The sequence below is a fragment of the Amia ocellicauda genome, chromosome 8 (assembly GCF_036373705.1).
Source record: "Amia ocellicauda isolate fAmiCal2 chromosome 8, fAmiCal2.hap1, whole genome shotgun sequence".
Classification (NCBI taxonomy): domain Eukaryota; kingdom Metazoa; phylum Chordata; class Actinopteri; order Amiiformes; family Amiidae; genus Amia; species Amia ocellicauda.
In genome coordinates this window covers 30,524,883-30,537,983 of record NC_089857.1, presented here as the reverse complement: position 1 = coordinate 30,537,983, position 13,101 = coordinate 30,524,883, and the positions used below count along the sequence as shown (strand labels likewise).

The following is a 13,101-nucleotide window of genomic DNA, read 5'->3' as shown; positions in this document are numbered from 1 at the left end:
GCCACTCATTTGTTGCCTTGGCTGTGTGTTTTGGGTCATTGTCATGCTGGAATACCCATCCACGACCCATTTTCAATGCCCTGGCTGAGGGAAGGAGGTTCTCCCCCAAGATTTGATGGTACATGGCCCCGTTCATCGTCCCTTTGATGCGGTGCTGTTGTCCTGTCCCCTTAGCAGAAAAACACCCCCAAAGCATAATGTTTCCACCTCCATGTTTGACGGTGGGGATGGTGTTCTTGGGGTCATTCCTCCTCCTCCAAACACGGCGAGTTGAGTTGATGCCAAAGAGCTCGATTTTGGTCTCATCTGACCACAACACTTTCACCCAGTTCTCCTCTGAATCATCCAGATGTTCATTGGCAAACTTCAGACGGGCCTGTACATGTGCTTTCTTGAGCAGGGGGACCTTGCGGGCGCTGCAGGATTTCAGTCCTTCACGGCGTAGTGTGTTACCAATTGTTTTCTTGGTGACTATGGTCCCAGCTGCCTTGAGATCATTAACAAGATCCTCCCGTGTAGTTCTGGACTGATTCCTCACCGTTCTCATGATCATTGAAACTCCACGAGGTGAGATCTTGCATGGAGCCCCAGACCGAGGGAGACTGACAGTTATTTTGTGTTTCTTCCATTTGCGAATAATCGCATCAACTGTTGTCACCTTCTCACCAAGCTGCTTGGCGATGGTCTTGTAGCCCATTCCAGCCTTGTGTAGGTCTACAATCTTGTCCCTGACATCCTTGGACAGCTCTTTGGTCTTGGCCATGGTGGAGAGTTTGGAATCAGATTGATTGATTGCTTCTGTGGACAGGTGTCTTTTATACAGGTAACGAGCTGAGATTAGGAGCACTCCCTTTAAGAGAGTGCTCCTAATCTCAGCTCGTTACCTGTATAAAAGACACCTGGGAGCCAGAAATCTTGCTGATTGATAGGGGATCAAATACTTATTTCCCTCATTAACATGCAAATCAATGTATAACTTTTTTGAAATGCGTTTGTCTGGATTTTTTTGTTGTTATTCTGTCTCTCACTGTTAAAATACACCTACCATTAAAATTATAGACTGATCATTTCTTTGTCAGTGGGCAAACGTACAAAATCAGCAGGGGATCAAATACTTTTTTCCCTCACTGTAATTATATTTAATAATCTGTCATTTTTAGTTTACATTCCACAGTATAAAATAGTTTCGTACTTTAATGGTATGATAATTTTGCATTTTTCATTAATGTCCATGTTTCTCTGGTAAATTATAATTTTTACAAATGGAGAATTCATAGAGCAAAAGTTTTCATTTATATTTATAAATAGCATACTGAAATATGTACACAAAATATTGGCCCAAATTTTACTGGAAGATGCACACCCTAAAAAAGAACATGGATGCCATTGTAAAATGTATTCTCCTCATCTGGGTATAATTTGTGCCTTCCACACTACCTGAAATGTAGGCCTACACATTTGGGTGATGCAATAACTTTGATCAAAAGAAGTTGCTGTGATTTTCTCTCACTGTATATAGGCCTGATTATGTTTTAAGAGTAATGTCAGTTTGTACATATTTGTCATCTGTTTGGTTGCATTTATTTGTAAATCCAATGTACTTGATCATTTAGAATAGGTTTTTAAATGATTAGTGTATTCCTTTTGCACAATCTTACAAAATCTGTATTCATTTGTAGGATTGGACTAATTAGTATAGCATTGGCCTAAGAAATAGCTTGATGTTTTAGTTTTGCTTGAAAATGTGTGTGCTGTAATTTAAAGAGAATCTGGCATGTGATTTATTCTCCGCTTTATGGAAAGACTAGTATATCTCTCCATATTTACCCATCAGTGAACTAAGACAGCATTAAAACTGTCTCCAAGTTGAACGACAAGTTCTTTCAAAGCTTTACACTTGTATAGGCTGAATATTATACTCCACATTTCTAATCTGGCACACAGTTTTGGCTGTTATAATCGTCTTTTATAAGCATTTCAAATGAAAGATGAATTCACTATTTGTTAAAAGAATGTAAGTACTTCGCTGTTGAGTCCTGGTATGTACCTAATAGGGAAATTATAAGTTTTCGTGTGTTTAGGGTGTAGCTGACAGCAGAGTAGATTGAGATTAGTAGTTAAGGTTTAGAACCCTTTAAATAAACTTTTATCAAGCTCAGTTAATACAGCAATAGCAACTGAATAATTTGGGAATTGCTGTTTTAATGGTCAGTTTTGTTTGTAAAGAACATGGGATCGTCATGTTCGGTAATGATAAGCTGCCGTCTTGTTTTGTCTCTGGAGTGATTGTTCTTGCCATGGGAAATTAGGTCAGAGTAGTCTGAGTCTGTAGGGCTCTTTCTGTTCAAAAGAGGTTTATAAGCCAACTGTAGTGTATAACTCCATATAGTAGCTCATTTGTCTAGATTTCCTCTTTTCAAAGTTAAATAACTGATGTCAAGCCGACAGCTTTGAGTACTGTCTTTTAAAATGCATGTACCATTTAACTTTTCATATACCAGTGCTTAGGTGGTTTTCAAAACCATCTTTGTCTTGAGACATCCTGTGACTGTTTTGTAATGTGGTGGATTCTATGGTCTTTCCCTATGTTGTGGAGCAAAGCTGGAAATACAGTAAGTTAGTGAACATTTTTATTTGTTAGCTTAAAGCAGCATATTTATTGTAAACATAGAAGGCAACTACATGAAACCAGGTTTGATTTTGATAGAACGGGGCAGCCCAAAAAGGAATAGTAGAATAAATCTGAATTATGTAAAATAATGTATAATTTGTATAGGTAATAGATTATTAAACCTAAACACAGCAGTGGCTGGTGTTGCTTTAATTGCATGCTCTTTCTTTCCATTATTCCCTCTGTGGTTACAGCATAAGGGAAGTTTACGGCCCACGTTCATTACTGTAATAAGGCTTCATCTGTCTGACTTGTGCAGATTTGGAGTGAAACATGGTATCGAGACACTATTCACTTGTTATTAATAGGCTGGGTAATAAGAGAGAGGATGCTGTAGAAGAGCAGAAGAGAGTTTTGGCCTGAGGAGACATTTAAACGTGAGGAATCACATTTTTGACAGTAGATCTAAAAGATTGCTTAGGTGGTTTGTTGCACATGACAAGGATTGTGAGGTGGCTGAGAAAACTTGCATCACTGAGTACCTCATGCACACAGTGTGAAAATCTTGAAGGTAAAACCTTACATTTCCATACAACATTTATTTGGGGAGCAAAAATAGAATTGTTATGATTAATTAGAAAAAGTTGTGACTACACCTTCATATATATATATATATATATATGTGTGTATATATATATATGTGTATATATATATATATGTATATATATATATGTGTGTATATATATGTTTATTTATATATATATATATATGTGTATATATATAAGTGTATATATATAAGTGTATATATATATATATATAATATATATATATATATATATAATATATATATATGTATATATATATATGTATATATATGTATATATATGTATATATATATATATATATATATGTATAAAAAATGTTCAGTATTTTTCCATATTTGATTTTATTAGTGGGCAACAAAGTATACAAACTTTATTTAAAATAAAAAACAAACAAAAACAATGTGTGTGATGTTCTGTTATCTGATTGACAGTAATTTTCACACAAATTGAATGTATTTAATGTAGCGTTATTATCCTCAATATTGTAGTTGGGTACAAAAAGAGCAGGAATTGTTTAATTTATTCACTTAAAGCTGTGCGATTTAAGGGCTACCGTACATGAGTGTTCATTAATGAACTGTATGTATAAACCTGTGCCTCCTTCACATTTTATGTTTTTATCCATTAGAACCTCCTTACAACTGATATGTAGCATGTGCTTGAGGGACATTGTTGTGCTGTAAAACTCATTTCTTGGTTCAGGTGAAGCTTCTATTCCCATCTTTTAAAAGCTCAACACTACAGTAATAGAATGCAGGATTCATTTTTTAAGAATCTTTGAATTGCATGAAATTGTTAATATACCTACAGAGGCTCTGCACATTTAAAATGCCCCACCAAATATGGTATAATTCCCCACTTCCATAACACATATTATTTTAATATGGCATGGCTGTACATATGAGGTTAATATACTTTACTGTTCTGCAACTCATTACAGATAAAAATCAGTTAATTAACAGATAACCACACTTCAGGGATTTCCACCTTTGTGCATTTAATTTATGATCAACCCAAAATGAACCCAAAAGTTGATGGGTTCTGTTTGATAGTTAATGGCTTGCTCTACACTACTTAGAGTATTTCATAAGTCCTGCACTCCGCACTTACCTCATCTCTTTCTTGTTGCTTGTCACTTAATGGATGTTTGACAGAATTCAGCACGGTTGTTTCTGAATAGATCCTTTGTAATGCTAATGTTTTCTGCAAAAATAGCATTTTAGACTCAGATTATTCTGATAGAGGAGGAAAAAAAACAAAAAAGTAATATATTTCTGGTAAATCAGGTTTGCATCTAAACTGAATTTGTCACTAGTGGTCATTGAAAAGTGAAGTGATCTTAACAATCCTTATAATACAGATGCTATAGGTTAAGACGTATAGGACATTTTCTTGAAGGTCTCCGGTCTACAATGGGTGATGTACAGTACTATAGCTGGTTTTATGCAGTTTTTCAAATGTTTGTGATCTGCTAATACATTTCATAATCTACACTGAGATGTTAATGTACAACTCGAGACGGACCTGCCACAGAGCTCATCAGATTTCCTTATTCCACACGTGATTTTCACTAAGGAGGAATTATTTTCAGTTAATCCTTTATTGAAGTCTTTAACTAGGAACAGAATCCTGCGAGTGTCTGAAAACTGTGTCCCTCAGATAATATAGAAACAGTCTGTCATTGTGATTTACTGGACTTCACTACAACCAACCTGTTTTTGGCTCCTGCCATTTCAATTTAAATCTAAATCCCAAACTTGAATTCTGTGTTCTCGTGCACATGCTGCTGGGCCTGCTCATTTTCAAAGCGACCTTCTTGTTCTGATCCTGCCCGTTTCCTTGTGATATGTGTTTTTTACTTGGTGAACAAGATCTGTGCTTGTACAACTAAGAAAGAAAAGAGAGAGAAAGCTGCTTCACACTAAACGCTTGTTCTGAATCCCAGTTTTCAAGTTATGTTGTTCTGTTTTTGCGTGTGTGGTTGTATTTTGTTCTTTTAAAGCTCCTAATTGTATCTTTAATCTCATTAGATTTGCAGCAAGATTTGTTAATTGCACAATGAGATTAATTACCTTCTTACTGCTGAGAGTCAGACGCTCCTTAGCAGCCATGTGTTTGTTACTATGGAAACTGAGGGGAACATTGGTCACTCAGACAGTTGGCCAATTAGAACCATTCCTTTCATAGTTCAAAGCTTTAAGAGTTATAGATGTATTTCAGCAGACTGACATGGTCGGAACAAATATATGTATCATTGGTACTTGCAAGCTGATTCAAATTAACAGCTTTGTCAACAAACAAGGTTAATCTAGCTTCTGGAATAACAAAAACAACAATCTATATGCTCTTCTGCCTTTTTTGTTGATATAAACTAAATTAGTATCAAGGTTTACTTTTTACAAACACATTTAATTTAACAACCGTACATAATATATGATGCAGAACATATTTGGTTATAATCTTTATGATACTGTATTATCTTTCCTTAAGTGCATTTATATAGAAAGAATGTAGTATTTTTAAAACTGCTTTCAAATCTTGACTGAATTGAATGTGTACATAAACGTGTAATTTTTATTTAATAGCCATTTAGAAAGTTGATACAAATAATAAATGAATAAAATACTGTGCTGTAAATCTGGTACAGGAGTTTCATGAAAACCATGAATAATGTTTCTTGTGATTAAGCTTGATAATATATTAATGTCATTTTTATTGATCACTTTTTTAAGGTAATTGATCTGATCAAAGGCAGCAAGAGCAGCCAGCAGGGGGCGCTACATAATCATTCAACAGATTCCATGGGTTGAATAAATTAATCACAAATTTGGCAACATTTTACAGTCTATAGTATGACAATGCATCTTTAAAACATAACATAACTATTAATTCTATGTTGGACTCTTTATGTGTGTGTAAATAAATAACAAGAGTGTATTCTTATTATTTTGCTGCTTGTGCTGTATGGCGTACAGTGCATTTTGAAACATTGGCCTGTTAAGGAGTGAGTAAAGTGTGTCTCATCCTCAAGAAGAAGCTAACAAGAGCTGTGAGGAAGGTGGGCATCACGTCTCTTCCTGTAATTTGTGCAACCAAGCAACAGGAAGTTCACTTTCACAACCCAACACTAGCAGCAGTCAGGGCTTGACTCCCAAAGGAAAAAAATAAAGTTTGGTTGGACAGTACAGGGAGAGATGCTGCCTTTTTTTAATCTTTGTACACATATACGTTTAGTTTATTATTTACATGCCTGCATTTATCAGTTGCTTTGAGTCATACATGGTGGCTACCAGGAAATTCATGGTGTTTAAACATGTTTAAAAAATCACTTTAAAGCACCACATTTATTTTATAAAGCTGTGATTTGTTAATGTCTGATTCATTTAGCTGCTCTTTCCTAGATTTTATTTTTAGATGGGTTGCATGTCATTAGTAGTGAATCCTTTTTTCAACTCCTTTTCACTTCCTACTCTCTGAATCAAGGTATATAGCTCAGATATTACAGATCACTTTGCTTGAAGACTGTCAAAATATTTAATTTGTTTAGGGCTTATTAGCTTTTTCACACTAAGCATATTTCCATTTGGCATATTTCCATTTATCCTGTGTTGTAGGTCACTGTCATGTGTAAATGATCTTTACCTTCTCCGTCTTTTTAATCTCTAATGCATATTCTCTCAAGCTTTTCTCCAAAATATGTTGGAGCATCATGCCTTCTTTAAATTACTAATCAGACATGGAAACTCTACCTCTGTCTATCTCCAGCTTAATGAAATGGACTCGAATTCGGTACATACTTTTTGTGTCCTTCTTCCACTCAGTGTTTCAACTTGATGTGATGGAAGAAAACTGATAGGAAAGGGCTGCCTTATATTTGCATGCAATCTGCGATTTTCATGTGCATTCAAAACGCAGCAAATTTAAATGAGACCGTTTGCATACTGCATTGCTCTTGTAAGGTATTTTTGGCAGTTGGACAAGCTTGGAGGTCCTAGTGATCTGATCCTAATATCAATGTCATGCGGTTCAGAATTCAATAGCCTCGCAGCCATTCTGAACAAGGAAATAGAGTGAAAAAGCCATTGTTACAAGTGACTGCTGCTTTAGTTTGTAATCTCATTTTAATTTTATATAAAGGTAAATTCCAATTATTTTCAAGGTCCCTACTCTGACAGATATATGTTAACCATGAAACCACATTCAGCAACTATGATTTCTCTCATTACTTTGTATATCTTCTGGTAATCCTTTACCTGACACCCAATACACTATTAGTCTTCAACATGAGGGACATATATTAAGGTTTAGATCTTCAATCTGAGCAATTTTATAATATCTCAACTGTGCTGACAGGTATTCTGTGATAATGAACAGTCTCTAAATTGGCAGTGAGCACTTTTACACATTCATAGGTAAAATGAAAGCTATTGCAAGATTAATACCACTACTCGTGTAACGTATAGATTACATTTAATACTAGGTATTAAATGTAAGATAGGGCAGAAAAGGAGCATGTTTTCTCTGTCCTTTTTCAGTTGAGATTCCCAATAGTTGACCTGGAAACCCTTGTGTCATCTTGATATAACTTCAGTTGGATGGTTTTTTAATTGGACTGGTAATTTGCAGAATTGTTTTGAGTCCCTGAAAAGTAGTAAAGTTACTTACCAAAAGGTATTCAGTAGGTCAATCTCAATCTCGAACTGGAACAGGCATCAACAAATCCTGTAATAAAAATATTGTCCTGATGTAAGTTAAAATTATACATTATTACAGTAGATTCACCTCTTGATCTCTCCCCACCAAAGCTGTCTTCATCTGGGATCATCATAAAGCAAGATTTGTATGATGGTGAAATAAACACATTCTGCTAAAAATAGTTAGTGGTGACAGCCCTCAAGTGTTTACTTGTGAGCGGAGAATTTCAATATGAATACTAATACCGTGTAATTTATTTTTTCCTTCTCAGTGAAGGCTACACATGCTGAGCATAGAGATTTGTTGTGTCTTTGTTGTGCCCTGCCCACATGCTGACAGAAGCAGTATCCTTTGTGTTTTTGCGCTCCTCACCTTTGCAGGATTGTTGCTGAAGTTAATACATAGAAAGATTTTATTACAGTCAGTGTTATCTCTGCGGACACCCTTTTTTTTTTTCCCTCTTTGGGTGTGGTAACCAGTTTTGAAAACACCGCACAAAACCAAAATGCTTCTTTATTCTACTTAATAAAGGCAATATTTAGATTAGGATTTCCCTTTTTTATTGATTTGGATTACATTATTGTGGTCGCCCCAGATTGATTTCCGTTACTCTTTGTTCTGATTGTGTGTGCATGTTTTGTTTCCTTCCTATTATGTCACTTTCATATTTAAATTACTACAGCAAAAGTAGTTAATCACTGACATGAGCTAAAATGTGTCTGTATGCCATTTAATTGCGACCACTAATTTTCCAATTTAAATATTGAATGTTCTTAAGGTAATGGTACAATTAACACCCTTTTTTAAACCCTGTTAGGCACTGTAATCCTCATAATCTAATAATCTTGTCCTGCAATACATTTCTAAAAATAAATGAAGTGTACTGTGTTACAGTTATAGGATTAAAAATTTTTGTGAACATTGTAGTTGAATAAATATTTAAATGTTGTGTTGCTAAATGATTTAAACTCTAACTGACCCCAGTCAGGGTTTAGTTAAGGTAAAGAAAACTGACAGACATCTGTCATCCTAACCCTCCTTCATGTCTGTGAAATAATTAAACTGCACCTATTCTTACACTGTTCTCTCCACTCTTGCTTGACAGCTAATGGCAACGACAGCAAGAAGTTTAAAGGAGACCGATCTCCCTGCGCCCCTTCCCGTGTTCTTCACGTCCGCAAGATTCCCATCGAGGTCACTGAGGCAGAGATCATCTCGCTAGGAGTCCCGTTCGGCAAAGTCACCAATCTTTTGATGCTTAAAGGGAAAAATCAAGTAAGCTGCTTTGCTCTGCAGTCCAAATAAATATCTTCTCTCCACCATGATAAGGCGCGTTGAGGACTTGGGTTTAAATACAGCAGAATCAGAATGGGTTTTGTTGATCTCAGTGCCGTTCGCATTGCTAAGTCACGGAATAATTCGGGAACCTTCATGCACAATCTGGAGCTGATGAGGGTTGTTGAGCATGAAGGAGGAACTTAGCAACACGACAGCCAAGCGATACATTGTGAAGTTTTACAAATACGTGGTTTGGCATCTTTAGTTTCATCAGTGAATAAACTTTTGATTATGCATGGTTGGTGAGAGTATTTTGTTTTTTATACAGCTGAGTGGTACAAGCTTGTCAGCCCTGATGTTAAATGTCCCTCCCCAATGCTAGAATATCATTTCTACTCCCCACAAAGCATAAATAGATAAAATTACATCAGTTATTCCACTCATTCAACCCATGAAGAGATCTCAAAAATCACAATTTACAGATTTTTTTTTGATAACATTTCTCTGTATTTTCTTATTAGTCTGAGATGAGAAACCCTGGTTGGTCAAAGTAGTTTCCTTCTTAAATATTCTTAAACCATCATTTTTCAAGACACTGAACCAGTTCAATTGAACACGTTAATCAAGTGAGTCATACTTGCTGAAGCATAGGTCTGTTGTAACATTTACTTGATTTCTTTATTTTTCTCCTTTAAGAACTCAATACCAGTTTCCCAGCATGCCTGTTAAGGTTAAATAAATAAATAAATAAAGCGATAAAGGCTCAACAAACATTGTACAGCAAACTTGTTGTCTGGTCTCGTTTGATAATCGTATGCAGGTCTGTGTGTATGTGGTTTGTGTGTGGTCTTTGAAATGCATCAAGGTCTTAATAATAAGAACTTAGATAAGGCAAATGATATGTGAGGATGGCAGTCGGCAACTCCCTCATGTGTCCTTTCATATTTAAATGACGGGTATTAAACAAGAAAGACGAAGAAAAAAGAAACTAGTGAATTATCTGATGCTTTGATAAGTAAATTCTGCATTCAATATGTATACATTATGCATCAAAAGGATACATCTTATTTTCTTCAAGATGTTTTATTTATGTGTTCTTTTCAAATGTATTTTTGAAACAAACCTGAATAAATTTGCTTGTGACAGCTCCTCAAGACAGAACCTATTCGTCTTTACACATTTGTGAATTCTCATTTGGGGGTGTAACACATTTCCTACAGTGATATCTTCTAAAAATAAATTGTGCTAATTACAGTTTTCAAATATTTTTGGCATCAGCATCTCTTTCTTTCTGTGTAGTGATTTTTTTTTATTCGCGGAAACATTGAAGTATTTGATATTAAAATGTATTTTGTAACCAAATATCCCTTTACCTCTTATGACACAATTCATGGAAACTTTCTGCTTATACATGTTAGCTTTGACATTTAAACCAATATATATTAACCATGGCAGTTGATGTTGTTTTTTTCCTCTCATAAGTAATGTTATTTGGGATCGGCACATGTGGTTCACATTGTGTCCTGTCTCCTTTCCCTAGGCTTTCATAGAAATGGCTTCCGAAGAAGCAGCTATCACAATGGTAAACTACTACACCACCGCTACTCCCCATCTCCGCAACCAGCCTGTTTTCATACAGTACTCCAACCACAGAGAGCTCAAGACAGACAACTTACCCAATCAGGCAGTAAGTGTCCATTGTGGAGTAATGCAAGCTATAATCTACTAATGCTATCTGTAGTTCTGCACAGGGATGTTTGGAGGGAGGGTATCAGACTTTTTTTTTTTCTTCTATGTGCACATCATGGTCGGAGAGAGCCATTAGTTTGCTGGAAATATACAGGAGTGTAGACGAAGATCAGAGGGATCCAAAAATAGCACTCGGCATGGTTGAAAATAATAATATAGAGAAAGCGAGCCACATAAATAATCCTATACAGTGACTGAAATGAAAAAATGTCTGCATGTGACGTTCTGTGGTATAAGTCTCAAAACTGAAAACACAATGTATTTATATTGGTGTTCATTAACTTTATATACATGATCATCCCTCGTGGAAATTTGACATCTTGAGGATTAAATGAAATAATTAGTGAAAATACTTTTATCAGTGAAACAGCCTTTGCATTTATCTTTGTGTGTTTGTGTTTTTGTTCAGATCTCTGTTCATAGCATTTTACTTGAAGCTGTATTAGTCAAGCTCGGACCATTTTTTGTTTTGTTTTTTGTATTGTTTCTTTAGTAACAATTAATCTTTTGTACTCTTAAACAAAATTAACCCTTTCTTCTTGGACTACAAAGGTTATACTTCTTCTTTCATGCAATAAGTGCCAGCCTAAAGATCCTTATATTGACATTTAAATAGTAAATACAATGAAAGAGCAATAGTAGGACATTAGGAAAGGGGGGGAAAAAAGTGTTTAAAAGTTTAAAAGTGTTTAAAGAAGACAATGTCCACAATTAGTAAAACTTTTGAACAGCATTGATTCTGATAACGTGTTTGATAAGGGCTTATGTCCAGTACAGACGCACAAGACAACAAGAAACCCGAAGGCGCCTGTGTCCCGCCTGCTGACAGCCGTGTATTGTTGTATTTCAGAGAGCCCAGGCGGCCCTGCAGGCAGTGAATGCAGTGCACTCGGGAAACATGACCCTGTCTAGTTCTGCGTCGGCCAGCGATGGCACCTTAATGCCAGGGCAGAGTCCAGTGCTGCGCATCATTGTAGAAAACCTCTTCTACCCCGTGTCTCTCGAAGTACTTCACCAGGTAAGCCAGTTTCGCAGTGGGGCGCAGTGGAAGCATTCTCTTCCTCCTGTTCTTCTTCAATGCGTTATGAAAACGAACGTGTGGAAGCTGCTGTGACTTTTCAAAAAGGCAATTGTTCTAGAAAGAAAGCATTTGAATTGGCCATCAGTAAATAAATTGGCCAGACTGGACAATCATAAAAAAAGAAGAAAACGAAAAAAGGAATGGTCAAATCTGTGATTGCTGCAGAGTGGAGGCCATTTACTTTAAGTGACTATTAGTTTGGTTCCTCTGGAGAGACATAATGGAATTCTGAGCTGCAGTTTCTGTTTTGTTTCTTTCCTTCACATTTATCTAAAATTCCAGGGAATGGCAGTCTGATTTATAAAGGGATTTGCACCTGTCTGAGGTTTTTAATGTGATTTCCGCGAAGGACAAATGCATGAAATAACACTTCTGAGGATACCAAACAATTTGAGTGATGAATACAAGAACAAAATGTTTGGGTAGATTCAGTGTTTTTAACTTTCCGTTGATATTCTTTCTGGTAAAATCTGCTTCTCCACAGATCTTCTCAAAGTTTGGAACAGTCCTGAAGATCATCACTTTTACGAAGAATAACCAATTTCAAGCCTTGCTACAGTATGCTGATCCTATGAATGCACACCATGCCAAACTGGTCAGTGTTGGACTACTTTCTTTTCCTATGAGATAAAAATTGCTTGCATCATCTGTATTTGTTTAACCATTCTTCAAATGCTTGTATATTTGTTTTCCTAATAGATTTTGACAAAAAGGATACTGATATTCTTAAAATGTAAGGGAAGGGATAGCGATAAGGGAGGTCTCCTTTGAAAAAAGCATAACTTATTTAGATTCTACAAAACACAAGTGAATCTTAAAATTTCAGCAAAGTAACATGCATGCTGCCGGAAATAAAATATAAAAATCATGTCTAATGCATTTGTTATATCATAGGTCTGAAGTCTGACCATGCAGCAACCAGTTAGATTACCTGAACATTTCAAATTAACTCTCACATATTTATATTTGTATATTGATATTTTACTCCTGACCATCAAGGAAGTCTTTAGACTAAAGTACACCATTTAGTCCCTGAGTCTGTTAATACTGTTTATGATCACTGCCAGTAATAATAAGGTAAG

At 35.8% G+C, this 13,101-nt stretch overlaps 1 protein-coding gene across 10 annotated transcripts in view; it reads left to right on the top strand.

Moving 5' to 3' along the window:
* ptbp3 (polypyrimidine tract binding protein 3) overlaps nt 1-13,101 on the top strand; it is a 76,983-nt gene that overhangs the window by 46,143 nt on the left and 17,739 nt on the right. For all 10 annotated transcript variants that reach the window (XM_066711026.1, XM_066711025.1, XM_066711035.1 and 7 more), the window contains 4 exons: nt 9,017-9,186; nt 10,730-10,876; nt 11,789-11,956; nt 12,504-12,614. In XM_066711026.1, coding sequence (XP_066567123.1) covers nt 9,017-9,186; nt 10,730-10,876; nt 11,789-11,956; nt 12,504-12,614 — 596 coding nt within the window. The remainder of the gene's footprint in view (nt 1-9,016; nt 9,187-10,729; nt 10,877-11,788; nt 11,957-12,503; nt 12,615-13,101) is intronic.